A 12409-nucleotide genomic window follows, 5' to 3' on the forward strand; every position below is an offset into this window, starting at 1 on the left:
TTGTTATAATTGAAAAGGGTAAAACAAAAGGGCTATATTAAAGCTATTTTTTTTTTAGTGAAAATGTAAATAATGTCTCTTTAAGGTCCAAAAAAAAAGGGCCTTGGCCATTTGTAATGAAAGGACACATGAAGGTAAATACTAGAACATCGCTGATAAATAGCAGTCTGTTTCGGAAACATAATGATTAGGAAGAGTACATAACATATAACATAATGTATATTAAGGCAAGGTGTAAAACTGTAAGTAAAGTTACATATCAAGTGGAGTTTTCCGATTCCGATACTAGTTTTGGAAAGTCAGTATCGGGAGAGAAAAAAATGATATCTAAGCATCTCTAATACCAAGTTAAAGAGATTAAAGTTCAGAGTAACTTAAAGGTGTAGTGGAGGTTCTTAGCTAATTTTCAACCCACCTTCTCAATAGGCCTCTTCACTTTGAAAAAAAAAAAGCACATGTCCAACCCTGTAGCCGCTCCTGAGAGGGCTCGCCTATTAAAGGCATGAGAGAGCATGCACTGTCCGATTTCTCCTTATGCACGCTCTGTTGCTCTTTGCATCGCTCATGCAAGCTTATTTTCCTAAAGAAAATTTGCAATTTTTACACTATGTCAGACTCACCACGGAAAAAGTGAAAATGGGGACGAGCACGTATGACGGCCTTACGTAGACATATTGCCAGAATGATTGACAATTAGGAGGACCACTTATTTTGATGATCCATCTGGAAAATGAACATTGCATCCATCATGTTGCAGGTCCACTTCTCTGTTGTTCTAAAGAATTCAACATTAAACCTACTTTTCATTGGAAAACATGGGTTTAAATAAAATCTATATTTTACTAAGGGAGCTTTTCTACCCAGTTCCAGGAAAGTTCTCACCCTGTCAGCTAAAATAAATTAACAGCATTTCTCAAAAAAGAGCAACGTCACGGCTTTGGATCCGCAAGACTAATCAGTAAAACAGAGGGGAGTCGAAAGAAGGGGGGGAAGAGGGGGCAGTATATCAGAAGCGGCAGCAATTAACATCAGTTAAATCACCATCCAATGAACTGCATGTGCAGCCATCATGATTATCTTACACAGTCATGTGAGAGCAGTATTGTTTTATTGCCTCCATTAATGGTTAGCTGTTATCTCTGATCAGAGAGGAATGGATCTCCTGAGCAGGCCTGCCCGCCCAGCTGTGAGAATATGGCCGCCATCAGGAAAAAAAACAGTGCGAGCCAGCTTTTCACCGTTGAATGACCCAGTTGAGGGACAGAGCAGCCCTTACAGCAACAATAATTACTTTTCATAGCGCTTGATTTCTAAGCAAAGTCTGAGAGCGTGGGCTTTCTTTTCCCTCCCACCCACGTATCAGACTCATCCGTCTTTACAAAACGATAGCTATCAGAGTTTTGTCCTAAATGTAGACCAACATACAATGTAGTGGGTGAGTGGAGATCCGATCGGAGTCACTATTGGCAGACTGCAGAGGGTGTTGTTAAGCTTCGGATGAGATGGTGTTCCTTAAAAAGTTCTCTGCAGCTTCAGAATCATAGTTTCTAAGAAAATGCTTAGTATCTCATAAATCTTTTGAAGTCCTAATAAAACTTATATTTGCTAAGTCATCTGTAGAGCACACAGAAGGATTATAATGCTTTGCAATACAAAGTTCTTTCCAAGGCTGAGTCAAAAGGATAAGGTCTTCAAAGTGCACGTGTGTTTTATTTGCAGATGGTTTGGGAGAATGGCTGTGTGGTCATCGTTATGCTGACTCCTCTGGTAGAGAACGGCGTGAAGCAGTGTTACCATTACTGGCCTGATGAAGGATCCAACTTATACCACATCTACGAGGTAAACGAAGCTCTTCTTATTCCTTTACAACCTTTTTTTCACCATCTTCCTCATAGCTGGGAATGATGCTGCAAATGAAAGAAATCCAAATTAATAAATCGGATCTATATCACGAGTCTCCAAAGCGAAAGGTTTTTAAATAAAACATGATACAGGTTTTTTTTTTTTTTTTTGCTGGATAAGCTACTGCATGTAACAGTTTGTAGAACTAGAAAACGAACAATGCTGATCCTAAGGGGAGGTTGAAAAGTAGAGAAATAAATATGTCTATGGTAATCATTTTTTCAAGGTTTACTGTCATTTAAAGTGTTTAAAGTCAAATATTTCCACCTCAGTTCGGTTTATGTGGTTTTAAATGTAGATGAGGATCCTTAGACATTGTGCTCTCATATTGCACCAATTATTTGGTCTGAAAAATCATAAGCATCTATTTTGTATCACCTCAAAAACACTGTTTTAAAGAAAATAATGTTTTCCTTTAGATGTTCACATTTTTACTACAGGCAAACATAAACTGATTACAAGAGTTTTAAAATGACTTAATTATGCAAGTAAAACATCATCATCATCATCATCATCAGGGCTTGATATATAGCTCTCACTGGAGCGGTTCGCAGCCGAGTGTGAAGCGTGAAGAGTGTGAAGACCATGGTCTTGAGTTGGAAGAGCGTAGATTGCCTTCTCCATGTTGGGGTGGATGTACTGCCCCTAGTGGAGGAGTTTAAGTATCTTGGGGTCTTGTTCATGAATAAGGGGAAGATGGAGCGGGAAATCGATAGGCAGACTGGTGCGGCGTCTGCTGTGAAGCGTGCACTGGTCTATTTTGTACCGGTCTGTTGTGGTGAAGAGAGCTGAGCCAAAAAGCAAAGCTCTCGATTTACCGGTCGATGTACGTTCCTACCCTCATCTATTGTCGTGAGCTTTCGGTCATGACCGAAAGAATGAGATCCCAGATACAAGAGGCTGAAAGAATTTTCTCCATAGTGTGTCTGGGCTCTCCCTTAGAGATAGGGTGAGGAGCTCAGTCATCCGGGGAGGACTCAGAGTAGAACCCCTGCTCCTCCATGTCGAGAGGAGCCAGTAGAGGTGCCACAGGCATCTGGTTAAGATGCTTCCTGGGTGTCTCCCTGGTGAGATGTTCCGGACACGTGCCACCGGGAGAAGGCCCAGGGGGAGACACGCTGGAGGGACTATGTTTCTCTGGTGGCCTGGGAGCGCCTTGGGATTTCCTCAGAGAAGTTGGCCCAAGTGGCTGGGGAGAGGGACGTCTGGGGCTCCCTTCTGAAGCTGCTACCCCCGCGACCCAACCCCGGATAAGCGGAAGATGGATGGATGGAAAACAAAGCTATTTAAAATGAACTGGTCTTTTGGTAATGTTAGTTGCCCCTTATACCTAATAACTGGTTTGTCGCTGTTAGTCAATGAGGCTTTTGCCTTAATTTTGAGGAGTTTTGACTCTTTTGTTGACTGAATTGTTTAAATATAGCCATAATGATGGACCTTAAGGGATGGACACCATGTTTGCTGTCATGCCATTACATCCAAACTAGGTTTGATTGATTGATTGATTGATTGATTGATTGATTGATTGATTGATTGATTGATTGATTGATTGATTGATTGATTGATTGATTGATTGATTGATCTCACAGTGGATAAATTTACTTGTTACCTAAGCTCAAATAATCAAAGAACAAGAATGTGCCAAAAGAAGAAAAAGGTGCATGGATAAATACAGTATAGTGTATGTCTGGACTTTTAGTTTGCTTCAGATTAAACTCACAATCTGATGATCCTTCAGTTATCATCTAGGTTTTTAAGCAGCAAAACAGCCCAGAACCATCAATCTGCAATCACATTCAGCTGCTGTAATGACATTATTTATCTGAAATGCAGTTATTCTAAGAATTGATGCATTGTAGTAGAAACCATTCAGGAAGGTTCTACTGTTCAGAAAGGTTTGTAAATATTTCTCCCAATATTTAAGAGCGATGCTGCTGCTCCAGGCCTCGAGTTTGCATTCGGTTCAACATGAAATGCTGAATTATCTTTCATAACTATGACAGGCTTCCAGGCTCCATTAAACAGTTTAAGCTTTTCTGTGGTGGAGAAAGGGTTATTAGATGACAAACTCATACTTTTAATATGCTAGCCAGCAGCAGTATCTGAAGGTGCAGGAGTTTCCACCACATCTCATTGTTTTCCTTCCTAAACCAGCCGGCAGAGCGTAAGAACAACTACTCTCTGCTTCGCTCCCAAACTGCAAATAAAGGACAGCTGATGGTGCCATAGCATTTACTAGCCTGGTGAGAATGTGCAATAGTTATTGCAATTGGATGGTTTATTTCTGTTGGTTATAATCAGAGAGGTGGCAGGTGGTAATGTGCAAAGCAGCTGCACTGCCATAATGGTGTAGAAGTGATGGAGTGGGGACTGGCTCGAAGTCAGCTCTCTATGTGCAGCTTTTAAAATCCAAAAATCCAAGGTATTCCTGTGATTTTTATAGTAATAAATACCTACAATTTAGGCATGCTTAAAGGCATCCATAAAAGTCTTGTTACCTAACCTTACATAGAAATCCACTCTGTGATGCCCAGTAGGGAGGTCAGTGCACCTCTAACAGGACTAAAGTCATTAAGATCCCTTAAAAATTACCCCGATCTACCTGTGTTCTATTTTTTATTTCTTTACATGATATTAGGTTTTTTTTTTTTATAAACGAAATTTGATTATTATTTTGGAATCATGCCTACATTTTGGCGTTTTCTTGATTGCCTTTCCCTTCCAGGTAAACCTTGTGTCTGAGCATATCTGGTGTGACGACTTCCTGGTTCGGAGCTTCTACCTGAAGAACATGCAGACCAACGAGACCCGCACCGTCACTCAGTTCCACTTCCTTACCTGGCTCAACAAGAACGTCCCAGAGACCAGCCGGACCCTGCTTGACTTCCGCAGGTAGATTTTAAAGATCTTTGTCAGTAAACTTAAAGCCAAAGTTCCCTTTTATTTTCTCTCATTATTTCTTAAAGTCTCTGATTTTTGAAATCCAAATGTTTGTGATAAACACTTAATACTAAAATGACGCTTCCGTCCTTGAAGAACTGAATATTTTCCAAGAAAACAAACAAAGCATTAAAATCTAAGTGTGTGGAACAGCAAACAGCATTTATATATTTATTTCTATTTATGTGCTAAAAAAGACTTAATATTTTTCTTTGATTTGTTGTCCTTTGATGTTGATTGAAAAGACGAGCTTGTGCAAGGTGCACTTTAAATCCAAATAAGTCCTGCAAATCCTTTCTTTCTAATAACTTCCTGTATGATATTGCTGTTTTGTTTTCATTTTTTTCATTTTACTTTGATATAATAAATACTCATAACACAGCTAATAAAGGAAAACTAAAATCTAAGATAAGTTTTGTCCTTAAACTGAAGAAGTTTTGGATTCTCTTAAAATAAGACCTTCAGACAATAAAAAGCTTTTAAAATTGGTATCAAAGTGATTTAAAGCCACAGCTATGAATACTTTAATTTATTAGATTAAGTCTGTAAAATAAACAACTTGAATAATTTGTCATGTTGTCCTTTATGTGTGGACACAACATTCATTCAGTCATTCATTTTAAGTACTTTTTACGATCACAATAGATATATATACACACTCCTATTACAACAAATCAATGCTGAATAATCTTCAAGCTGACCCATATTTGGTGATCTTTACTATGTTATTACCTTTGATAAAAACTCCTGTTCCATCTAAAGCAGCGCTTCATGAACATTCACTTCCCCTAAATAACTGTGACAGATATTTGCAACCCCATATTGGGAACCTTGTGACCTCTAAAAGTATATTACATATATTCATTATTTTATAAAATGATTTAACCAAGTTATATGGAGGGAAATATTTTATGTAATTTAATAAAATTTTATTTTTTGTTTAAAGTAACATTTGATTGTTTAATTGTCTATTTTTTATTTTAGTTATATATCTGAATATTGTATGGAATGTCAATTTAAACAAATGTACATTTTTTTGTTATAATTTATATAATTATTATACATTTAATTCATATGATAGTCAGTTAATTATATATTGGGAAATTAATATTTATGCTTTTCATTTTATTCATTTTTTTTTTATTAATATGTTGCCTATGGCTCTCTGTACACCTCAGATGGTTTATGCTGATGGTTTTGAAAAATGGTCTCTTAGCCCCAGCTTGGTTTCTCTCTACTGGGGACACCCTGATCAGCAGCAATAACTCCACAATATGATGATGCCATTATCATTTTCACTCTGGGAAAGGTTATCCTTTGATGCATTATGTTTGTGGCCCAAAAGTTCTTGCTTGTTTTTGTTGGATCGTAACTCCTTCAGACATTTAGATTTGAATCACAACTGGATGTTTCTATTGGGGTAAAAAAGAAGCCTCTATCTAAAAGACCCTTTTCTTTAGCCCACATGTATGGAGATTAGGGGAGATTGCGATCAGGTGTAGATCACATTCATTATTATTATTCCATTTAAAATCTTGGAGAAATGTCATTTTTTTGTGATTTAATTTCTAACCCATATTTTCTCTAATAAATGATCCAAAATCTCTAATAAAGCTATGAATATTTGTCCTGCTCTCCTAACTGATGCCTTTAACAGCGGAAATTGTTCTGATGCCTTGAATCTCCTTGCAAAGGGTTCAGCTTCAGTGAAACCCTTCCTTCACTTTTATTGCTTTTATGTCCATAGACCGTATTTTTGCTAAATATATGTTGTATGCTAATCCATATACCACAAGGCAGAAAATATGTTTGTTTTTAGTAGCTTCATGTATTATTTTTATTACGTTGTTTATTTATTTTTTTTATTTTTTTATTTTTGGGATTAACTCTGAAGGATTAATTGTGTAAGATCACGCTAAAAGTGAACACAGATATCATTCATTCAATAATCTTCTCAGTTGACCATTGAATGGAAACTAAGAGAAAAATCAGCCAATATCCCTCAGAGTTTTTGAAAGCCTGGAAAACTATTGCTTAAGTTGTTTGCAAGTTAAAAATCCGACAATGAATCAAAATATTGAATCTTGTTTGTCATGAGGCATTTTCTCTGTGAAAATAAGGATTCCATGAACATCTTGCATGCCTAAAATGACTTAACTGGTTTGGTTTGTTCTTTTTGACTGAAGTCGACCCCTTCCTACAATCTGCATGGAAAAGTGGTGTTAAACTAACACTAACATTTGTACGGTCTTTGTTTGAGTAATAGTTGTTTCAATAAATGCTACATTTTAAAAGGTTCTAGCAAACTAAATTGAGAAGCAAACAAACAAAAATACAGCTGAATTTGTTCCATCCTTATCTTTCAAAACAAGTGTTTAGTTTCCTGCCCCTGTGATGCAGAGAGAGAAATGTCCTCAATCATCCTGGCTGGTTCCCACGTATACCGGAGGGTGTATTGAGGTAATTCAGCCAAGTAATCTTTCACTTGCGCCGCTACTTCCTTCCTTCTGACCTTAGCACTCTTTTAAACTGATGTACTATATTGTCTGATAGATGGGAGCCTTTTTTCTTTAACTCACTGCAGCTTTTCTCCTACAATAGACCCCAACCTAGTCTCATATATAGACCTGGTGTCACTTCATATCAATTAGGTGGGATATCGAGAGTTAAAGTTGGTGGTCACAGCCTTTATAAAGGGTCTGGTGGGTGTCGCCACACACCATCAGCTTGGAAATATTGCCTTTACTCACAGGGCAGCAGGGTCAGAGCACAATGAAGGAATCATTTGGGGACATATTTTTCTTCTTTATTACTTCATTTATTTCACAATAATAATAAAAAAATGACCTGTGCTGTGTTTTTTTTTCTTTGCCCCAATGTGTCGAAGATGATGTCTGTAGCGTTTCTATCTGTATGCTTTCGCCAGCATGGTGTGTCCTCACATTGGACTGACTGACTTACTTACCAACCCTATCCCAGCTTCTCCTTTCCTGTTTTACCAGCTAACTAGCGGTTGCCAGTGTCATTTTTGTGATGTTGCAGCTAGTAATATGAGTCCAGTTGCATAGTCACAAAAGTGATCATTGGAGACTGTGACTCTACAACCAAGCCCCACTCCTCTTCCCCCCACTGCCTCCTTCCACGGCCTTCCTCACCTCCTCCTCCTTGATGTGCTCGGTGATCTGAAATGACCTCCTTCCTTATTGCTTACTCCTGGTTTGCTTGGCTGCCTCCGATCATCGCTCCTTTCCCACTATGTATCCCTTTTTTTCCTGGTTGCTTTTGTCTTCCTCTCCACCCCTTTCTATCCATCTTTGACTGAGTTCCTGCTTGTCTTTTCTAAAAAGCGCTGATCCATTGAGCTGAGGATACGTCCACACAAAGAGAAGGCGTCTCACATTTTTGCCCCCTGCAGACAGGGAGAAGGAAGGCAAATATTAGATGTCTCAAAGTCCCTTCTTTAAATCACATTATTAAATGATTACACAGCAGATCAAGGAAGAACTTTTTTTAAAATAAAATTATTATTGCACATCAATTTTTGGTGTTTTCTTGTGTTACACAATTACTACTTTGAGCTAGAATACTGTTCGGTGACAGGAATGTGCAAAGGTTTAACACCATTTCTTGTTTTTGAGTATCCTCCTTCTTTTTGTCATGAAGCCTCCAGATATTCCTGATGTTTCTATGAAATGGTCTTGAACTATTTTTATTTTTTTCTTTGAACTTTACCTGTTTTTTCTAGTTATATTTTTTTCCCAGACTGTGATGGCATGCTGTGCTTTGCTGAGTGTGCCTAACAATAGCAAATTGGTCAAATAGAGTACAAATTATGTATCTGCTTAGAAGGAAAACATACATAATGAAAACAAACATTTAGACCCCTAATTAATCATTTCCATTAGTAAAGTAAACGTTTATTTTGCCAATCTGTTTTTCAGACTAGAGGTTATATCATTTGAGTTTTCCAATGATGGAGAATCTAAGGAAGCAGCTTAAGATTTGATTGATGGCAAGAAACTGTAAAAAATTTAAATGACTAAAGCACATAAAGTACATGGAAATTAGTGCAAATACTTAGTTATTGTTATGGATTCATAGATTATTAGAATGGTTGAATAGTTGGATTACCAGTAAAAAGGTAAATTCATTATTTAGAAGGGTAAAAATAAACCTGGACAGGGAATTTCTAAACATTTCATTTAAAAACATAAATAAGTTTCCTCTTTTCAAAGTAATCCTCATACTAAGTTTTCTTGTGATTTAAAGGAAGTCTGTCTCATTGTGGCTAAATTGAAATACCTTTTAAATCTTAATATGTTTTCGGAAATTAACTGTGTCTAAATGTATTTATTAGGAGATAGAACATTTATCTAGTAAAACTTCAAACAGGAACTGAGAGGAGCATCATCACCTGCTGTTTACCAAACTTGTTGCTACTAAAAGTCTTATTTTCTCAAACTGAAGGTAACTGGGGCATATCAAAGTGGTAAAAAATAATATTAATAAAATAAATAAATAAATAAATTCAAGACATCCATATTTTTATTATATTAATAAGCCACTTATCCTAAGAAATCTAAAAAGAAAGCCCTGTGTTTTTATCTTTAAGCTTTCTCTCTGATTCTTTTCCTGAGAAGAGATCACTCGGCACAAAGTCTTTAAATAACACTTTATACTGTATATGTTTTAAATAATCATGACATATGAAAACAGATTTTGACAGAAATTGCAATCTTTCTCAGACCAGAGAAAATGCCAAGGGTTACCAACCGGGCTCGCTTGTCCATGAACTCGGCCCAAATCAAAGTTAAAAAAGCATTTTATACAACTCCAGTATGCCGAATCATCACATCATTACATCACACAAGTTTGTAAATGAGGAGACATCCATGGCTCCAGCCTTGTCAAAATATTACATTATGTTCATAGATCAAGGACACTGCTCTCATTCCAATCCCAAATCTTTGACACGTACATAACGAAGATGAATTTTTATGCTGACAGCAGAACTGTCCTATTTACAGTAGGTAAACTATTTGGAAAATTATTTGATTTGATACGTAACAGACAAGTAATATTATGGTTTAGCAGACTCATACATCAATAAAAATAATCCTAACAGAATAAAAACAAATTGTTTGATAGATCAGTTTTTGTGTTAGAAAGTTTTACATATCAGGAAAAACACTTTCTAAAATTAGACTACCTCAGGACAGATCTCAAAGCTATCGCTCGGGTCTCTCAGCTTTCATGTACCCCTTTCTCACTGACTGAAAAACCAGTTTAAACCCGGGAAAAATCAGCTTTTAATAGGAGTGGGAACAACTAACTGACGTGTGTCTACCTGGGTCAAACGACTCAGCAAGTTATGCGTGTTAAAGGGGTCATAGAATGCAAAACCGAGTTTCCATTGTCATAGATGATAATTCACTGGGTGAAATGAACGTACAGAGAAGGTCAAACCCGATCGACACCTCCTTTCTCAGCAAATCTTACAATTCTAAACTTCCACCTTAAAACGGGTGAATTCAAACAAAGCACCGAATTGACATAAAATCGGGGATGTTGCCTAATTGGTTCTGGCCTGTACTTTTGTCACAACCTGAAATTGACATACAGACCAGCCCTTTAGGTAGCCTCGTGAGACCATCCTGATCTTGCGAGCTTTCAAGGTTTCACTCGCAGATCAGTCTGGCTACTCTCCGTTAAAGGAAATTTGGAGCAGTTCACCAAACGAACGTCCAATCAGCGTTGGCTTTGAGGCGGGTTGAGGTGTGACGCAATGAGAAGCGCGACAGTTCAGTCTAAAGAACATGCCGACTTCAGCCGATGAAACTAGCGTTAGCGTGGCTATCGAGCAAGTTTTATCGGAATTACAGAGTATTTCTTCACTGAAAGAAGAGCAAAACACTGCTCTGGAGGCTTTTCTCAGAGGAAAAGATGTTTTTGCTCTTCTCCCGACTGGTTTCGGCAAGAGTTTGGTCTATCAATTGGCTCCTCTTCGTCGTCGCTCTGTTACTTCATATGCTTCGTTGATCTGATTGGTTTATTTGGCCCGTCTATCACCAACATAGGCCAATCAGCTAACCAGTATTTTCGCCCCTTCCCAAAATTACTTCAACGGAAGGTTTCCAGATGGATATGCGGAGCAAATCCATCTGGCGGAGTCAGGTTACCCTTTAGGGCCCAAGAACATGAAAAGATGTAGACATAAGACACCAATTTAGCTGTTTAGCCTGGACGGTAGCCTGAATGGACCGGACCTGGCCCCAGCGGGGGATGGAGCAACTGAACCCGACCCGGTGACGGTAACCAGGACAAATCTCCTCAGTTCTGATCGAAATGAAAGGGGAACACTAGTCGACAAACAAAATTATGTGATACCATTACAAGCAACAAATAGAGGTCACCACACCGCGCCAGTCGCTTCTGATCTAACAAGCGAAACAACTCTGCTTATATTCTGCACTGGTGAGAGGGATTCAGACAGATAAAAGACAGAAACAATAAAGCACACTTTATATGCCCTGGCTTCCTTAAATGTTGCTCTCCATTGTTTATATTCCTGTTTTCTGTCCCACTGGTGACAGCATCAAGCTAACCCAGCTTGATGGTGCCTGCAGACATACAGTAGTGTGGGGACAGGGGTCGATTGTTAGCGGGTTGTTTGAAAAACACGCAATAACCCGTAGTTTTCAGTGGGAAAGAGGCTATATGGACAAAGTTCAACTGGACTTTTTTCTCCTTTTGAGTTTTTTCTCCTCATCAACATAATAAATATTCTTCATTTATTTGTTTTGTTGGATTATGAGAGTATGTGTACCTCTCCATGGAAATATTGTGGATCATTCGGATTTTAATCCATAAAACATTTATTAACATCTTTGTTTTAAGGGCAGAAAGAAGTACAAAAGTCAACTTTTGTCAGGTGGCCCACACAAACCAGTAATAAGTGAAGGAGAGGTATCAAAGCCATGGCACAGTTTGAAAAAAAAAAAAACTCTAGAAACTATGGTATGTTGTCTTGCTGTTCTTTAAAAGAGCAACACTTTCTGTGTGTTTTGAAGAGACACATTTTTAAAGATTCAAACTTATACAAAGTATAGTTTCCAACAGAAATATATTTGATTTTCCTAAGTCTTTATAAGAGTTTTACTGCATTGTTCAATGTGCCATTATCTGTAGTCGTTCATCTTTGATTTGATTTGATTTTCCTCTCACCTACTTCTCTTAAACTTTAACCAAGTGGTCATCAGTCTGTACATTTCTTTTCTTTATCGGCCCACTAATCTGACTTCCAAAGGCATTTCCTTTGATTATAGCAATCTCTTTACTCCCACACCCATTCAACCGCCCACCCTGCTTGTTGGTGATCCTCTCCTGGCTGTTTCCATGGTAACATCATTAGTATTGTCCTCAGGGGGCTCTGCTGATTCTGTGTGAGGTTTTGTATTAGGTGGGGAGACGTATTGACTTTGGTTTCTTTGTTGCTGTTCATTTATCCCTGCCAAAAAAAGACAACCTTAAGTTAATGTTAAAAGTTGCCGTTGCTCTGTTTGGTCAC

The 12409-nt window shown here is 37.9% G+C and overlaps 1 protein-coding gene across 1 annotated transcript in view; it reads left to right on the forward strand.

The window, feature by feature from the left end:
• LOC107093633 (receptor-type tyrosine-protein phosphatase N2-like) overlaps window positions 1-12409 on the forward strand; it is a 281824-nt gene that overhangs the window by 245243 nt on the left and 24172 nt on the right. The window contains exons 18-19 of the mRNA XM_015388814.1: window positions 1720-1839; window positions 4628-4794. Of these exons, the coding sequence (XP_015244300.1) occupies window positions 1720-1839; window positions 4628-4794 (287 nt within the window). The remainder of the gene's footprint in view (window positions 1-1719; window positions 1840-4627; window positions 4795-12409) is intronic.

This window comes from Cyprinodon variegatus, unplaced genomic scaffold (assembly GCF_000732505.1).
Source record: "Cyprinodon variegatus isolate N-32 unplaced genomic scaffold, C_variegatus-1.0 Scaffold436, whole genome shotgun sequence".
Taxonomy (NCBI): Eukaryota; Metazoa; Chordata; class Actinopteri; order Cyprinodontiformes; family Cyprinodontidae; genus Cyprinodon; species Cyprinodon variegatus.